Source organism: Poeciliopsis prolifica, unplaced genomic scaffold, assembly GCF_027474105.1.
Source record: "Poeciliopsis prolifica strain line A6 unplaced genomic scaffold, Auburn_PproV2 SCAFFOLD014, whole genome shotgun sequence".
NCBI classification, from domain to species: domain Eukaryota; kingdom Metazoa; phylum Chordata; class Actinopteri; order Cyprinodontiformes; family Poeciliidae; genus Poeciliopsis; species Poeciliopsis prolifica.
In genome coordinates, this window is record NW_026562389.1 from 12334880 (window position 1) to 12352860 (window position 17981).

Genomic DNA, 17981 nt, shown 5'->3' on the forward strand with positions numbered 1-17981 from the left:
CTCTAGATCTATATGTCTAGATCTGTAGCTCTAGATCTATATGGCTAGATCTATAGCTCTAGGTCTGTAGCTGTAGATCTGTAGCTCTAGATCTGTAGCTCTAGATCTAAAGCTCTAGAGCTATAGATCTGTAGCTCTAGATCAATAGCTCTAGATCTGTAGCTCTAGATCTGTAGCTCTAGATCTGTAGCTCTATATATATAGCTCTAGATCTGTAGCTCTATATATATATAGCTCTAGATCTATATGTCTAGATCTATAGCTCTAGATCTGTAGCTCTAGATCTATATGTCTAGATCTATAGCTCTAGGTCTGTAGCTGTAGATCTGTAGCTCTAGATCTGTAGCTCTAGATCTATAGCTCTAGATCTGTAGCTCTAGATCTGTAGCTACAGATCTGTAGCTCTAGATCTGTAGCTCTAGATCTGTAGCTCTGGATCTGTAGCTCTAGATCTGTAGCTCTGGATCTGTAGCTCTAGATCTGTAGCTCTGGATCTGTAGCTCTGGATCTGTAGCTCTGGATCTGTAGCTCAGATTAGCGTCAAACAGAGAAGTACCTGAAGGAAACATGTCAGAGGTCGTGTGGCGGCGCCTGGGCAGCGCCTGCACTGCTTGATGGACGTTCTCATGAAGACGGGAGTCAAAATGTGTGTTTGTGAGTCTGCCGGGTGACAGCAGCTAAATGTCGAGCCTCTCGGGGCGATGCGACTCCGCAGCAGGCTGTCAAACACACATTCCCGTGTCTTCTATCTTTATCGGGCTCTCGGCCTCCAGGCTCATGTTTATGTTTGCGGGTCCAGGCGGGTCGGGAGAACAGCAACATTGTGTTTGAGTTTCAGGGTCATGAAAACACCTGTTCAGTCTGCAGCATGAAGCGCTTTGCGCCTCAGCAAGCAGTTCATCAGCTGAAAGACGATTAATGTGATAAATACACGACTTTCATTAAACAACTGAGCGTTTCATGCGTTGCTTTATGTTGACGTGTTGATGCTGCAGAGATGCCAGCTGAATAATATCAGTAAGTGAAATGTTTCATAACTAACAGCAGGGTTTCCCTCAGTGTATTATAAGCCTGGCAGGCCACCAGGCTTTCCTTGCCCCGCCAGGCTGAGTGCTGTTCATTTTAATTTTCTATAAAGCAGAAACAATGACAGCAAAGCCTGATTACACTCGGCTTATTAGAACCAGCAGATCCAGATCCTGCAGACAAAGCAGAGGAAACAGAAAAGACACCAAAACCTGGTCCATTAATACTGAAGTGGTCTAGTTAAAGCGGTGCTTCTCAATTATTTTCCGTTACGCCCCCCCTAGCAAGAAGAAAACTATTCGCGCCCCCACTCCCCACCGTGACTATCCATCTCTGCATAAGTTTTTCCTTATTAACATTTTTTTCGCTGAAAAAACTCTAGCGGCTTATCGGCGTGATTGGGATGTAACGTATTTAAGTGACGCGCTAATTTATTTGGCTTCATGCTGTCCGCTGCGAGCATTTTTAGACACAGCAAACAGACCGGTCTTTCCTCTTCTCCAACTGTAGTCACAGTGAAGCCAAGCGCTAAATACGCTTCGTCGTATTTCCTCTTCTTAGCTTTCGGTTGACTTTCTGTTGTCTCATTATCTTTGTCTCTCTCCCTTTTCTTTTCATCCCTGTGAAAAACTTTTCATGTTGGGGGTTGTTGAATAACGGAGGCCATAGACAGAACGCAGTCGGAGCTTTTTGTTGACTTAACACTGCTAACCAAGGCAAACCTGTTGTCTTGTAAGTCGTAAAATGTTGCACTGTCGCAAACGTGACAGAAGTAACAATGAGAGCGCCACTGCCGCCTACTGTGCGCAATTACACTTTATACTAGTACGGCCAAAAAAAAGCCTGTTCCCCAGGATCACACGCGCCCCCAGGTATCGCACCGCGCCCCCCAAAGGGGGCCCGCCCCACTATTTGAGAAGCACTGATTTAAAGTATTGCTGGTTGTGTCTTCCAATAACACAATCAGGCCCAATGTTACATTTTCTGTTCAAACCGAATTGCTGGTGGAATAAAAGTCGTCTGGTGAAATAAACTCTGAAGTTTAGAGTCATCAGGATGTTAGAGGCTCTGATTCCTCAGAGTCTGAAACGTCATCAGAGTAAATTAATACTAAACCCATCAAAGTAAACAGATATCATAGGAACTGAGTCACTGTGTGATCACTGGATCTGATTCAATAACTTTATATCTTCAGTCAGATGAAAAAAATTCTGTTTTATGAAAACTAAAATAACACATTATGAATAAGAAACATAATTACAGAGTAATTACTTGGGCAGGTTCAATTTTATGGAGTTTTTACTGGAAAATCTCAGAAGATAGAAATGACATGAAATCAATAAAACCTGAACAAAAACAAAAAATCTCCTGCAGAGTAAATAATTATTAATCAGTCAATGAAATAAACTAAGAGCAGTGCGACCAATGTTCCCTCTAATGTTTCATGTGTCTGGGCGTACACACAAGCTTCCTGAACACACTGAGGACCACTGTGAGCATCATCAGTGTACACGGCGTGGCCACGCACAAGTATCATAAATCTGGGATCATAGAAAGTTGCATGGCTTATTAAAAAAATCATATTACATCAGCAGTTTTCATTTGTTTGCTTTTAATTTAAGTGATTTGCTCAATTAAAATAATAAAGGAAAGAAAACATTGCTGTTCATGAGATGCATGCTGTAAGTAAGAGTCCTGCTTCAGCCAGAGTGAGAAATGAGACATTACACCTTTCAGACATAAATGTTTGTTCATATTAAAACATTCACATTTTGCACAATGAAATGTTTTCTGTAGCTTGTGATGCAGTATAAATTCTTGTAAAATATTTAATTAGTTTTTTTCACGTCTGCCCTTCTCACTTCTCCAGTGGTTGTTCACTTAGCCCAGGTTGATGGTCAGTCTGCTTCTTGCTTTATGTTCTTGAATTCAGCATATTGACTATTAATGGCCTCCATAATCTGTGGGTGGAGGAGAATGGCCTCATACTTCTTTGCCAGTGTACAAATGTCTGCTTATCCATAGTCAAAAGTCTGAACTCAACATTTCAGTATCAAATGCAGACCATTCCTTTCATTTGATTTGATTCCATTTGATCTTAGAAGAAGTGAATTTATTTTTTTTTACTGTGGCTTGGTGAGTGGATGTCCCACTAGACATGATCAGGTGATGGCTTTCACGTTTCTTAACTCTGCCGCACTATTCTCACCTGCACGGCCATATGACCAAGGCACGTAACCCACGTAGCGAAAGTGAACCGTATCGTATCATTGGCTGGATTCCTGTCACTCACTGAGTTCGATCACAAAGTAGTACGGAAAAAATTTATTGGTCCATAGTCAAAACTGATGTCTGAGCTCAATGTCCACTTTACGTTGGACTTTATTTTATGCGCTACATAGATTTTCTTGTGCGCTGAGAATATGTGAGCAGTGCGCAGGCGCAGCTTAGAGGGAACATTGAGCGCGACGTCGCACTAATAATTCAGAGGAAAATAAAGAGTAAATTATTCCTACAGGAACTTTTAAACTCTGAGAAACTGAAACTTTTATTTATTTTATTACCTTCACTTGTAACTGACAGAAACTCAGGAAGCAGGAAATGGAGACATGGAACCGATGACAGGTTCTAGTGATGTCATGCAGGGTCCAAATATCTCTGTGTGTGTGTGTGTGTGTGTGTGTGTGTGTGTGTGTGTGTGTGTGTGTGTGTGTGTGTGTGTGTGTGTCTCTGTCTGTGTGTCTGTGTGTGTCTGTGTGTGTGTGTCTCTGTCTGTCTGTGTGTGTGTGTTTCTTATTTAGTGCCAGTCTTTCTCTGTGACTCAGACTGAATGAAAACTGGATCAAAATAACGACATTGTCTTTAAATAATCACATTTTTACCAAAAACCATATAATGACAAATTAAGGAACATTTTAAATTATAAAACACAAACAACATTTTCATTTGTTTTTATATTAATATTTTTCTCACAAGTTTATTCTTTGCTGTGAAGCAAAACGACTGAACCAATTTCTTCTCACCAGCCGTTTTTTTTGACAGTCCACTTATTCAGCTAATTTGCATATATGCACAAAATATTTAGCCAGTGAAAAATACTTTCTTAGGTTAAATTAAATGTTTAGTTTGGAAAATAAATGTTTAGTTTGGAGCTAAATGTTCAGTAAACGTTGAACATCATTTGTTCTCAAATGGTGTTTTCAGTTATAGAGGTTAGCTAGAGTCCCCCTGCTGGTCGCAGTTAGTTACTACATCTACTAGCCATGTACTGTAGGATGGAATTAGTAGCTGTAGCTAATGCTAAAGCTAACCTAACTAGCTTTAGCATTAGCTACAGCTGCGAGCTTTAGCATCTGTAAGCGGGGCTGCAGATTAAACCGTTTTAATTTTAAAAAGAAGTATATGTTTTTAACAATTTCAGGTTTATTTCTTTTCCTAAAGTTTATCAGAAGATAATCGAAAAGCACCTGATTGTCCTGTGACGGAGGAATTCAGGTGTCGCAGGAAAGTGACGTGATATTGAGGCACAAAGGTAAATAATAAAATACACTATAAAAACAAAATTAAGAATACAAGTGAATCCGATACATTTGTAAAGTCTTAAAACCTTTTAGTATCATTTCTGTTTTCTGTTGTTCAGTCAATTTTAATATAAGATATAAGTTGAAATGATTGATTTAAATGTCATTTATGAGATTTCAGTCAAATCTGATGAACTTTGATGAAAATGTGTATTATCTGCTATAATATCTGATAATAACATTTTTTTTGTGAGTTTTCTGTGTTTGTTTTGTGCTGTCCTGTTTTTTGGTCCCAGCTGTGTCTCTGTTCACTTCCTGTTTCCTGTTTCCAGGATTTCTGTGCTGCCTGGATTCTTGTTTTTGTGTTTCATCATTAAATCATCATTTGCTCTCCATACCTGGGTCCATCATGACAACATGGCCGTCCAAAATCAGACCGTATGAATTAACATTTATGCTAAAGGAATAATTATTGAGTCAAACATGAAAACATTTTACAAGTTGATATTTATTTACATATTTTAGTAGCATTGTGTAGCATCTTTGGCATCTTTAATGCTCTTTGAGAAAATTTGGATTTATTTTAAGATATTTAAATCTGCATGTAGAAAATAGCAGGATGATTAAACTTTATTAAATCAGCCAATCAGATGTGAGCCCTAATGAATGAATGAATGAATGAATGAATGAGTCCCTATGCTGCGTTTTCTCTGCAGGTCCAGCTGGAGCTCCACATATTTCCAGCCCTGACATCTGGGAGGCGTCCTGCTGCTGGGGGCGTGGTTTCGGGCTTTGGTTAGGACGTACGGACAGACTGACATCACTCACTGCGAGGGACGAACGTTCAGCTGGGCTCTGCCTGAAGGTCAGTGGCTTCTTCTCCTCATAAAAAAGATCAGATATCTGCTCCAGTGACTTCATCCAGCCTCTTAGGTCATTATTTAGATTCACTCAGAAAATAAAAGTATTTAATAAATAAATTGAGGATTTCTGGACTTTTCCTGTTTTTCTCTCTTCCTGCTGCAGAGTTGTGGACGAATTGGGAATCAGAAACAGATCTACTTGTTTCCCCTACAGGTACAGTTGATGTTTTATTGAATATTATGTTTTTATTAAACTGCTGCAGCTTCAGATTTGATGAGTTTCAAATGAAAAGGGAGAAAAGAATCCAACTGTGTTCAGATGTAAGTTGAGAGAAACAGAAATGATATTTTATATGATTGTACTTTCAGTTGGTTTGGCGGCTCTGTGTTTATTTTGTGACTGAATTTATACGAGTCGCTCTTTAAATTTGGATTTTATTTGATCCGTTTATGACCAACATGATTCCTGCGGTTCAAAACGTTTCCAAGGCGGCTGATCGGCACATAAAACCCACATTAAACTTTATTAAACATTAAACTTTATTAAACATTAAACTTTATTAAACATTAATCTGCGTTTTGAGGCCTTAGTCCTCATGGCAGTGGTTGCAGGTTCGATTCCCAGCCTGGCGATGTTTGCCGCATGTTTTTCCTCGCTCTCATGACTCTGTTTCCTCTCAAACTACTTTCACATAAAGGCCAGCAGAGCCAACAAAACCTTCTGCTGCTCACCTGGAAACTCAACATATGAAACGTTTTTCTTGTTTTATTACATTTTATGGGTCCAAAGTGAGGAATCCATTCTGAAATCAAGATGCTGCATCAGAGAGTAAATATTATTCATATTTGGGAGAAAACTAAGAATCAATTATCCAATCAAAAACCAAAAAGTTGGATTTCAAAGAGCCTGAAACGTCTCCAGAACAGATTTCACTCGTAATTGAGGCCAAATATTTTAGTACAAATTGAAAGTTTCAATGCGCCACAGAAATGATCGTTAAAAAGAAAAACAGAAATAAGTTCAGCGTGATTTTATGTGTATTTACATGTTTATTCCACAATTAATATTAAAACTTTTTAATGAAACAAACAAATGAGTTTAATTACTAATGTGATTATAACTTTACTGTAAAGTTAATGTATTTTGGACAAACCTCAACTGATGCTCAGGTCTGGTTCTGATCTTTGATTAGAATCACAGAAATAACAGAAATGTTTTTATTTCTCAGTAAAAACAAAGATTTCATGAATCTCGGTGATCTGGAACCAGGGACCATTAAATCCTATCACAATGGTTGATTTGCCCTTTAACCCCTGTAAGACGCTAGCTGCACTCTCGGTAGTGGCTAATAGTCATGCTAGCCTCACAGAGCTAACAGGAGGTTTGTCTATGTCAAACTGTTCAGGAAATCTCCACTGATTTCCTGAACAGTTTGAGGTTTAAGGAAGTCTCTCTTTGGTACCAGACCACTATTATTGTCTTTATTATAGTGGGGCAACAACCCAGCTACTTCCTGTCGTATGTCAAAATAAAAGACCCAAACTTAGATTCGACAACTTGAAGCAGTATGAGCTTTTTCTTTTCTTAATTTTTTTAACTTCCTTTATTTAACCAGGTAAACTCGTTGAGATCTGGGTCTCCTTTTCAAGAGGGTCCTGGGCAGAAGTCTGCAATGAACTACAAGCTGCTTACAAAATAATTAATACATATGTCAAGTAAATTCAGTGCTCATAGTGATAGCTTCAACTGAAACAGCAACTGAACAGTGACACCTCAGTTAGCTTACAGCTCCTGTTTTTAGCTGATTTAGCTCCGTTGAGTCAGCTAGCAAACCCTTTAAATGGGGAACAGAACCTTTCGGGTTCTGTGGTTTGGTACCAGTTCCTTCTGATGGAGGCGTTTTGCTAACCACTGTTGTTGGCTTCGTTGCAGATGAACTTGGCTCTGATCCACGACCGTCTGTACATCAAGTCGTTCTGGGAGAATCGGATCAGCGCCGATAACCAGCATGCAGAGAGTGAAGAGAACAGGATGAACAAGAGCGCCCTGAAGAAGTCAGTAAGACCTTGTCTCTTTATCACTGCAGACGCAAAGATCCGGTTAGCCAAACATCCGGTTACCCAAACATCCAGTTAGCCAAACATACAGTTAGCCAAACATCCGGTTAGCCAAACATACAGTTAGCCAAACATTCGGTTAGCAAAACATTCAGTTAGCCAAACATCCGGTTAGCCAAACATACAGTTAGCCAAACATTCGGTTAGCAAAACATTCAGTTAGCCAAACATCCGGTTAGCCAAACATCCGGTCAGCCAAACATTCGGTTAGCAAAACATTAAGTTAGCCAAACATCCGGTTAGCCAAACATCCGGTTAGCCATAGATGTTTCCAGAACCAGCGGGTTCTGAACCGTTCAGGTTTTCTGGCAGTTTGTTGCAGGTCTAAACTAAATGCCCCTCAAATCCTTTGGTTCTGGTTCTGGTAACTCTGGTCCACCGGTTCTAAAAACGTTTATAACAGTTAAAAGGTTCTGATTTAGTTTTCAGACCTTTCCAAACATGTCAGAAACATCCAGTATCAGCAGCTTTTTATGACATTGATAAAATATAATCGAATGTCTGATCGTCCTCATTAAATCTCTGCCTGCTAATCTGCAGCTGAATTTGAGAAATTATCATTATTTTCATGTTCAAGACATTAAATAACTTCAACATGATTGTTTCCTTCTGTCTGAGCTGAGATGTAATTTATCCCCATAATCAGATTAATCTCTAATCTGTAATCATCCTGGTTCAGATGGAGCTGCTGTGGTATGGAGCTACATTAGGGCCATAATGTTTGTTCAAAAGAATAAAAGGTTTCAAACGGAAAAAAAAAAACAAAACAAAAAACGTTTTAACCTGGAACCTGAAAAGTAGTTTCAAACATTTAAGTTTGAAATGTTTTGTCAGTTTCATTTCTTTTTTTTTCCCTTTGAACAAACTTTATGGCCCTAATTTAGCTCCATACTGCTGGTTTCCATGCAGAGCGACCGCCAGACGCTGCCGGCTCGGCCTCCTCACCGTGCGGGCGCCGCATGTTGAGCCTCACCCTGTGTTCTGCGTGTGAACCTGCTTACGACACGGCAGATGAATGTGTTTGGGTCGCAGTGGGCCGACATGTGAGCGTAGATAGCAAATAGACACGTCTAAAAACAGAACCGCTCATTACAAACAGCAAGCCGCGGCCCCTGGAGACGGTCCGGCCCCGAAAGGGCCGCCGCGCCGTGAGGGCCGCGGAGGGAGCGGGGGGCGAGCGCTAATGAGCGGAAACATCAACCGGACCACCGGCCGGGTCGCTGGTTCTGGCAGGGAGTGGAGAGAGGAATGACACGCCGCTCATGGTGGCAGGCCGGAGCCAAACGGCTGAATCCTCAGCTGGAAGAGGTTCTGCAGGTTCTGAAGGTTCTGCAGGTTCTGCAGGTTCTGCAGGTTCTGAAGGTTCTGCAGGTTCTGCAGGTTCTGAAGGTTCTGGAGGTTCTGAACCAACCAGTTCATCCCGACTTTCACTTCCTGGCTCTGACTGAAACCTCCAGGTTCCCTCCAGGTTCCCTCCTGCTTTGGATCATCCATCCTCACATGAACCCAGATCTGCTTCCCACAGCATGATGCTGCCACCACCATGTTCTGCTGCGTTGCTCCTGCTGCCGTCACCTACAGAAAAACGTGGATGAGTTTCTCAGTCGTCTGACGCTGGTCGTGTGACAGAAGGTTGACTCTCTGACCGTCTCCTGGTGTCTCTGCAGTTCTCTGCGGTTTCTTCAGGTCGCTGTGAATCAACTCATCGTGATGCCAGAGCTCCCAGCAGAGGAACATCTGGACGGGTTTCTGCTGACTCCCATAATCCCCTGCTCTCCATTACCCCGTTCGCTAATCCCCCTGCTCTCATACCGTGTTTCTCCTGATCCCCCGGGTATCTGTTACCGGCTCGCCGGCTAATTGTGAGCGCTATGTGTGATGTGGGCGGAGCTTGGAGGACGAGGCGATGAGTGACGGGAGGCGACAGCCAGCAGGATGGATTTAGACGAAGCTTTAAACGTGAAGCTGCCAGGATGCCGACGCAGTTTCAGGCTCTCTGCGTTCAGCCAGAGATAAAACCACTCAAGTCTTTATTTCATCAAACCACGGTGGCAGAAAATCTGCTGCTTGTATCGTTTGTTTTGGATTTTTTTGTGAGTTTTTTGTGACAGCTTCATTCATGTGTTTTGCAGCCGTCTGTTTTTCTTCTGTCTGTTTTTTGCATCAGCATTAAAATCCTTGGAGTTGCGATGACACAAACCGATCCCTCCTGGAGTTCACATTCAGTTAAACAATTGTTTCTTGATCAAAATCATTATTTTGTGGTGTTTTCAGAAATATTTGCGTTTTGTTTCTACGATAATTTCCTCCTTCTCATCTCAGATTGCGTTAAACTTGACGGTAAATACGACTTTTTGTTTCTCTTCTCATCCATCATGGAAGGTAAGTTGACCTCAGGTAAACTAGAAGTAGCAGAGGAATGGGTCACACTGCCACCTGCAGGAGGGAGTTGGCAGCACTTCAACTCACAATCGGACATTAAAGGTTGGTGACCCTCAGGTTCAGCAGAATCAGAGCGTGCATCCATGGGAACGGGTCAGAACCAGAACCAGGCTGCACTGGGTCTCAGTTGGTGGAAGAACTCTTCCAGGTGATCCACACGTTCCTGAATAAATGACCCGTTTGGGTCGAGATGTTACGGGCGAGTTTCCGTCAGCAGCTCTGACTCTGCCGAGGTCAGCAGGATTATCAGCAGCTGAAAGAACAAATGTAATAATCTGGAAAACTCGTCAGGAAGTCAGCAAAGATATGGTGAGGACAGCTGAGAGAGAGTCATCTTACACACACACACACACCCACACACACACACACCCCACACACACACACACACACACACACACACACACACACACACACACACACACAGGTCTGGACTCGTGTTTGTTCTCCAACCTGTCCACATGCTCTCACATTTGTTCCTCTGTCTTTGTGAGACTCGTTAACATACCAGACTCTGAGCCTTGACAAATCTCTGAGGATGTTTCCCCCCCGATGGTCCAGTCGACCCGGTTCTACTGGAACCAGAACTCCATCATTTGCTGTAGTTCTGAGTCAAACCAGCCTGTTCCCCTCCTGGCCTGTGGGGGCGCTGCACCAACAACCACTGCAGGAAATGACACAAAAACCTCTGAAGACGCTGAGAGCAACTTCCTGTTTCACCAGATGAAACAAGATGGAGGCGTCAGAGTTTATGTTGGAGGATTTCTCTTTAGTCTTTGGCTGAAGACCAGGAGCCATTTCTGCTGCTAGTGCTAGGCTAACACATTGCCTTTGGCTGGATTTACCCAGAATGCCCTGCGCTGAAGTCACCTCCTGCTTTTGCAGTGGCTGCAAAAGCAGAAAAGCGTGACAAAACGTATGTCGTTGGACTAGCATAGCGCTATGCTAGCAGTTTGCTTTTTACGCTCCTGAATATACTGACCATAAAACGGCGTATGAACTGTGACAACATGTAGCCCTTTAGATTGTCCTTAGATTTAGGTTTGAACTTTGACTGGGACATTCAGACAGATAAAAATGTATCATCTAAAGTTGTGTTATCCAAGCAGTCGCAGGCCAACATTATGATTTTTAATGTAGAAAATTAATAGTCTGTTTTTTCAACCTTCTCATCAGAAACTGAAACATTTTAATGTTTCAGTAAAAACTAAATAAACTAAAAAAAAGACGTCTGTGACAATCTGAAACATTAAAATTCAGTCTTTATAGAGTCAACTGATTTTCAATTTTCTGGTCTAGAAGAAAAATGTCTGATCTCAGCAACAGGATGTGAGCTGGGGCCCACATCTCTGTCCCAGACGCCCCAGATCAGCCTGCGGGCCACATGTTGAGCAGCCGTCCTGACCGGGTGGTGTGGTCTGTTTCAGGCTGAGGGGGGAATGGGTCGTCCGACTGGAGAACCGGAACAAAAACCTGAAGAAGCTCAACGACGGCTTCGTCCGGAAGGCGAAGGCGGAGAAGTCAGCTGACCAGACATGAGCCAATCAGAGGGCAGCAGGAGCGACGGACGAGTTTCAGTGTTTAGATTCTTAAAATGTTTCTGAATAAATGATTTAGTTCTGATGTGAAATGAGACAATGTTTGAGTTCCTCTGGTTTTTACTGATTCAGCAGAACTAGACCATGATGATGATGGTGATGATGAAGATGAGAGCCTGGGTTTTCAAAATTACATAAATAAAAATTAAACTTTATTTCAGACTCAACATCCAAACAGATCCAACAAACAAAATAAAAAACAGGACAGCAAAACTAAAAATTAAAATAAGGTTTAAATAATTTATTTGCATAATTAATTTATTGTTTCTGTCACAAATCATTTTGGAGAAATTATTCAATATCACAAATGTCACAATTTCCACAGAAACATAAATATAAAAAACGTGAAATAACTAAAACTATTTAATGGTAAGAAAATAAAAGAAAATGTTGATTTTGAATTTTGTTACAGCATAAATCAATTAAACTTTTATTTATTTTATGACATATTTAATGATTTAATTGAATTATTGTTAAAGGATGAAACAATATAAAAATATCATTAATGTGACATCATCAATAAGAAACGGTGCAAACAAACAGCTACATATTTTAAGTTACTTTCATCAAAGTGCGAGTGTCTTTTAAAATGTTTAAAAAACCAAATCTGTTGTAAAACTGGTGCTGAAACTTTTTGTTTTTATTTGTTTTGTCCCCTTCAGGCCTCCGTATTCATCATGTGTGTTTTTCCTGTTGAGCAGAACCGTTCCGACCCGTTTGGCCTGCAGAACCCGGAGTCTCTTTATGGCTTGACCATTTTCAAGGCTTTTATTCTGAAACTCGTCCCAAATCTGTTCAGGTTCTGTTAAAACCAGGTTCTGAAGGCCCGGCGGGTTCGGACCGGCCGGTTTGGCCCGGCCTGTCGGCCTGCCATCATTGCATTTCAGAATAAAAGCCTTCATGCATTTCAGCCTTATTGCATTTCAGAATAAAAGCCTGTACTGACCCCACTTCCTGTGGGGTCAGTACAGGCTTTGGATCGGGAGCAGGGTCGGGTTCTGGCTCTGCCGCAGCAGCTCCTCCCTCAGCGCCGGCGCCTGGACCTCCATCCAGACGTAGCGCGAGTTCTCCACCGGCGGAGGCGCGGTCGGCGCCGGCCGCTCCGCCGCCAGGCCGTCCTCGTCCCGCTGCGGCCGGTCGGGCGCCAGCGCGGCCAGCGTGTTGAAGCAGACGCCGTCGGTGCGGCCGTGCTGCCGGCCGTTGTGCTGCAGGCTGAGGACGCCCAGCGTGGCGACGTCGTGGTCGTAGTACGATGCCGGCAACGCCTCCTGCACCGCCATGTTGGCCGCCCACGTCACGGCGTGGGTCTTCAGGGCCGCCGCCGTGGGCAGGTGGGGGGTCGGGGCTGCGGAGCGGGGCAGATGAGTGACGGCATGGCGTCCGGTTATCATGTTGACGGCCGAGGGCGTTTACCTTGGACCAGCAGGATCCAGACCCGCTTCTCAGCGCCGACGAACAGCAGCAGCGTCCGCTGGACGATGTGGCGGCAGCTCAGGTCCAGAGGCAGCGAGGCGGCGTGCCAGGGGCTCCGGTGGTACCTGAAGCCAGCAGGGTCAGAGGTCAGAACGGGGCAGACCCGATTTAATCTGGATCAAACGTTTCACAGAACATTCTGGTTACTGATTTGTATGAATACTTCTGACCCATCCAGAGGGTAGAAACCAGACCAGCCCCTGACCTTTGACCTGTGCAGGTGGTCACCGGGGTTCTGGTCGGAGCCTTTGGGTCTGACCTGAGTCCGTAGTCGATGAGCCGCAGGATGTCCCGCCCCCTGAGGGACAGGCTGGACTGTCTGTCCCACCAGGACGCCTGCAGAGACTCCTGGTCCGCCGCCGTCAGCGTCTTCATGCTTCCTCCTGACAGACAGGAAGCAGACCTTCAGGCTCCGCCCACCCGAACCCCACCCTCTGATCGGCCGTGACCTCTGACCTGTGATGCGGGCCAAGAAGATGAAGCGGATCCACTGCGGTCCCTGTTCCTGGATCAGCAGCAACGTGATTGGTTGGCAGTCGAACCCCGCCTCCTCCTTCACCTGCAGACCGACAGGATCAGGTGACGTGCGCTGAGTTCCTGTTACCATGTTGAGCGGCTGGACTCACCTCCCTCCGCAGCGCCTCCTGCAGGCTCTCCCCCACCTCCACCCGCCCTGCTGGGAGGTACCACTGCTTGTAGCAGTCGGGCTTCGCCTCCTGCACCATCAGCACCTCCTCCTGTAAACATAAATATGACAGACCAGCAGAACCACTGAATGAAACAGACTGGATGCTTTTACGCATGGAGAAAAGATTTATTTTAAACTCTACTGGGGAAATTTAAGTTGTTAAATTTGGTGTTTAATGTGCATTTAGTGTTTATTAGCTGATGTTACTTTTAAATATTTTAAATAAGAAGCAACACGTGAACAACATAACTGAGCTCATCACCAATGATGCTAATGCTAACGGCCGTGTTCATGGATGAAGCTTCCGGCGCCGCCATGTTGGTTTTTGCTCACCTGCTCGTTGAAAACGACGCCGCAGACGATGTAGGTCACGTTCTTCCTCAGAGTCGCTGGCTTGCTCAGCTCCAGACCCAGGTCACACAGCGTGACCTCTGACCCCTGGCCGCTCAGCAGCTGCTCCACCTGCTCCTCCACCTGCCGCCGCTCCTTCTCTGTCATCTCCATCCCTGAGGAAACACAGAACCACCAGGAGTTCTACTGGGTCTGCCTCACTGAGCCTTAGTGACCTTTGACCCCTTAATTGAACCATTCTGATTGCAAACCATTATGACCTGTAACTGGTTCTGACCCAGTTACAGGTCAAGATGTTCTATTGATGACTGAGACCCTCCAACCCCAAACTATCAGAGGTCAGAGGTCATAATATCCTGCCAAGTTGATGCAAGTCTCTTCAGTCCGGGGGTTCGGTTCCGGCCCGGTTCCGGCTGATCTCAGTGTCTGATGTTAAAGCGGAATCTTTTAGCCTTTAGAAATGGTGAAACAGCCCATAATCGACCCAAGATGCCAGAAGGAACCAGAAACCAGACCGGAAGTAGCTGAACGCACTCGTTAACTTGCCGTTACCATGGCAACACGGGGGGTTGAAGGGTCACGGGAACCAGAAACACTAAACGGATTAAACCGCAGACCTGTTGGTATCCGGCTCCGCTCCTTTCACTGCTCCATTCAAAGTCGCACCGGAAACGAACCCCGTTTCCGGTTCCGGTCCAAGATTAAGTTTCAATCAAATTGTTTCTGTTTTTTAAATTTCATTGCATTAATCAAAAACCGGATGTTTCGGTTCTGTTTAGTGATGTTCTGTAAACTTTTGAATCCTGAGTTTGTTTTGAAGGCGTCACCGGAAGTCACGTGTTTGTAGTTTTTCGCTAAGATCCTGTGTTGTAACGCAGAATGAGGTCACAGAGGAAGCTAGCAGCAGATAGCCGCTTCTGAACCGCAGGTTTATCACCTTTAACGGACAAATATTAACTGTTTTTTTATCGGAACATCTTCACTAAGCCTGTAAGTTTAAAGCTGCTTCATATTTCAGTGTTATTCAGGCGCATTTTATTGTGTTATTTGGTGAAATATTTCTTTGAGAGTCACCTGGACGTTTGTCTAATTAGCATTACTGTGGGATTTCAAAGATAAAAAAATGCTAAAGTTTTCATTCTCCAGTGAGTTTAGTCATGTTAGTAGAACCAGGTGAAGCTGCGAAGAGTCCAGCACTCAGTGTGAACTAAAATGTGCGCTTCATTTAGATACAGGGTCAGACAATTATGTAAATAAATCTACATAGAAGGCAATTCTTTCTCACTCTGTAAATTATATCCTGTATTAACGAACTGAAAATTTAATTGAAATCAATTAATAATAATCAAATAATAATATCTCTGAAATTAATAATTCATCTCTTCTTCTTGTTTTCCTGCTGATGCTTCCAGAACCAGAGCGGTGCTGCGTTCAGGGTCCGGAACCAGAGCGGTGCTGCGTTCAGGGTCCGGAACCAGAGCGGTGCTGCGTTCAGGGTCCGGAACCAGAGCGGTGCTGCGTTCAGGGTCCGGAACCAGAGTGGTGCTGTGTTCAGGGACCTCAGAGCTCTTTGATTGGCTGGGAGCAGGATGTGTGCGGTGTCCCTCTGATTAGAAACGTCTCCAGAACCGGGCCATGTCGCGGCACAGCAAGCTGCAGAAGCAGGTCCTGGCTCTGTACCGCCACTTCCTGCGGGCCGGGAAGGACAAACCGGGTTTCCTGCCCAGAATCCGGGACGAGTTCCGGGAGAACGCGCGCATCAAGAAGACGGACGTGATGCACATTGAGTACCTGTACCGCCGCGGCCAGCGGCAGCTGCAGCAGCTTCAGGACGCCAACACCAAGCAGCTGGGTTCCTTCTCCAGAGGCAGCGAGCCAGGCTGACCACCAGAACCACCGACCGGACCAGCAAAACCACCAGAACCATGTGAAAAACACCTCACTGACTGGACCAGAACCTGCACACAACATGAAGCCTGCTACTGTAAAAGAAACTTTTCTCTGTTACTCAGTAAAACATTTAACCAGATTCATCAGAATCTGGTTCTGGAAGGAATGTGGTTCCTGCTGTGTGCCGAGTCAGCGTCGCATCCAGTCGCTTCATCGTCTGATTTATTATAACAGAAGATCAAAAATGAGAAAAAAAAACTTGATTCTGTTGGAACAGATTCATCAGAACCATCAGCTGGTTATTTGGTTCTGGTTCTGATATTTAACCAGTAAAATTTCTGATAATCTGAAATCAGCTTAGATATTAAATAAGTGACCTTGTCATCTGGTAATATTTCCAGATTCATGGGATGGAGGTCTGTGACTTCAGCTACATACTCTGTGTAATAAAATATTGATGATTTATGGTTATTAAATAATAATATACTGAGAGAAAAATAAAATGCCTTCTAAACATAATTATTAAAATTTAAAACTGAAATCCAACAATCGAAGAACAGTCCACTGCCGTCAGAAATAAAAGCCACATTAACGTAAACTTTTAACTTTGAGTACAAAGTTCAGCTCAGTTTTCAGATTCTTCAGTTTTGGGACTAAAGAGGCAAACAGAAACCAGGGCTGTCTGGCTGCTGGCCTGGTTTCGGTTTGGACCTGCTGAACTTTATTCCACCACAGAAACGAACAGCATAGAGTACAAACCCCCCGTCACTGCGCTACTGGCAGTGCCCCCTGGTGGTTTGGCATATAATAACAGTTTTCACTGTTGTAACTGGAGAGCAGAATAAAGATTGAACTCCAGAAAATGATTTTGAAGATGAAAACAAGTTTATCAATGAAACTCGGTTCTCTTATCTAACCGTCTCCATGGTGACGGTTAGATAAGAGAAATAAAACAATGTTGGAAAACAAAACAAACCCAGTTATTAAAGAACAGCTTCTGTTTATTTCTTGATTTAGTGTAAAAGATAAAAATGTTTTAAGGTTTAAAGAAGAAAAAAGGCGACACAAATTGAAGCTTTTATTGTGAAAGGCCCTGAGGTTCAGTTCAGACAGTCAGAATAAGGGAGCAGATTCCAGGGCTTTGACCCGCGCTGCGAACAGAAGAACGTTCTTCTCCACCTCGGCGTTGATCTGGGCCTGCGAGGCCCGCGGGTTCTTCTGGAGGAAACCCGCGATGCTCAGGATGCATTCCCTCTGAACAGAACCAGAACCAGAATCAGGAAACTGGAAACATGTCACCTCAGCAGCTTCCTGCAGCCGGACACACACCCTGTAAGCGTCCACCTGGTCCTGGCCGGTGATCCGGTTCAGCAGCTCGCGGCCCACCTGGACCCCCGTCACCGCTGCCAGCAGCTTCCGGTCGGCCTCCGACTGCGAGGACAGCCAGCGTAGCAGCGCCACCTGCAGCCCACAAACGAACATTACACCTGAGTCTGGAAAACCTTGTGTGTTGGTTCCGACCGACCCAAACTGACCCTGAACCTGGGATAACACTGAACTCTTTAACGGGTCAAAGGTGACAGATTTTTAGAAAAGGCGAACTGCCCAAACACGGATAGAACCAAAACTGATGGAAATGGGAAGAAATATAAAGTCTTGATAAAACAATAAAGAACTATTGAAGTTTTATGTGAAATATTTGTTTTTGCTTTGTAATCTACAAAAACAATAAATAAATCTTTAAATCTTAGCACAGTGGTTGAACTCCTTGGTATGAAATGATTTGTTTACATGATTGTTTTCCCTTTTATAGTTTAATACAGATGAATATGTCTAAAAATAGAATATTAGATCATATTTATATGGTTAGTAATCTTTTTGTAAGAAGTATTGACAATTCAAGTAGAACATGGACTACTGTAAAAATAAAACATAGGTTAAAGATAATAACTCCACCAAATATGAGAAAAGTTATTCAGTATAGATCTTATCTTCTGAATAACGTAATGAAATG

The 17981-nt window shown here is 43.6% G+C and overlaps 3 protein-coding genes across 8 annotated transcripts; 2 read left to right on the forward strand and 1 right to left on the reverse strand.

The window, feature by feature from the left end:
- The first annotated feature begins 5328 nt into the window (after positions 1-5328).
- LOC129365716 (protein FAM240B) lies at positions 5329-11597 on the forward strand. 2 transcript variants are annotated; one of them, XM_055039120.1, is made up of 4 exons: positions 5329-5412; positions 5574-5624; positions 7344-7465; positions 11395-11597. In XM_055039120.1, exons 3-4 carry the CDS (start codon positions 7344-7346, stop codon positions 11504-11506), a joined length of 234 nt encoding a protein of 77 aa, XP_054895095.1. In that variant the 5' UTR covers positions 5329-5412; positions 5574-5624; the 3' UTR covers positions 11507-11597. The 2 variants fall into 2 exon arrangements, with proteins under 2 accessions (XP_054895095.1, XP_054895096.1); XM_055039121.1 differs by having other exon boundaries at positions 5385-5480.
- Positions 11598-11791: 194 nt separating this feature from the next.
- On the reverse strand, positions 11792-14783 carry nudt18 (nudix (nucleoside diphosphate linked moiety X)-type motif 18). Of its 5 annotated transcripts, none has more exons than XM_055039866.1 (7): positions 14695-14783; positions 14060-14232; positions 13665-13775; positions 13495-13597; positions 13298-13421; positions 12979-13103; positions 11792-12910 (listed from the first exon to the last, which is right to left on the reverse strand). In XM_055039866.1, the coding sequence occupies exons 2-7, from the start codon at positions 14228-14230 to the stop codon at positions 12528-12530; spliced, it is 1017 nt and encodes a 338-aa protein (XP_054895841.1). In that variant the 5' UTR covers positions 14231-14232; positions 14695-14783; the 3' UTR covers positions 11792-12527. The 5 variants fall into 5 exon arrangements, with proteins under 5 accessions (XP_054895841.1, XP_054895837.1, XP_054895839.1 ...); XM_055039862.1 differs by having other exon boundaries at positions 12979-13151; positions 13244-13421; XM_055039864.1 differs by having other exon boundaries at positions 12979-13151; positions 13244-13421; positions 14630-14709.
- A 178-nt stretch (positions 14784-14961) lies between these two features.
- sdhaf1 (succinate dehydrogenase complex assembly factor 1) lies at positions 14962-16470 on the forward strand. The gene is made up of 2 exons (XM_055039867.1): positions 14962-15067; positions 15490-16470. The coding sequence occupies exon 2, from the start codon at positions 15713-15715 to the stop codon at positions 15959-15961; it is 249 nt and encodes an 82-aa protein (XP_054895842.1). The 5' UTR covers positions 14962-15067; positions 15490-15712; the 3' UTR covers positions 15962-16470.
- The last annotated feature ends 1511 nt before the right edge of the window (positions 16471-17981 follow it).

Bases quoted from the DNA above. Each gene is read 5' to 3' on its own strand.
- nudt18 (XM_055039862.1), bottom strand. From the start codon at position 14,230: ATGGAGATGACAGAGAAGGAGCGGCGGCAGGTGGAGGAGCAGGTGGAG. The intron at 13,152-13,243 runs GTCAGGGGCTGG...CGTTTGATCCAG, and splicing joins ACCACCTGCACAGGTCAAAG to ATTAAATCGGGTCTGCCCCG. The intron at 12,911-12,978 runs GTAAACGCCCTC...CCCGCTCCGCAG, and splicing joins CTGGATCCTGCTGGTCCAAG to CCCCGACCCCCCACCTGCCC.
- sdhaf1 (XM_055039867.1), top strand. From the start codon at position 15,713: ATGTCGCGGCACAGCAAGCTGCAGAAGCAGGTCCTGGCTCTGTACCGC.
- LOC129365716 (XM_055039120.1), top strand. From the start codon at position 7,344: ATGAACTTGGCTCTGATCCACGACCGTCTGTACATCAAGTCGTTCTGG. The intron at 7,466-11,394 runs GTCAGTAAGACC...GGTCTGTTTCAG, and splicing joins AACAAGAGCGCCCTGAAGAA to GCTGAGGGGGGAATGGGTCG.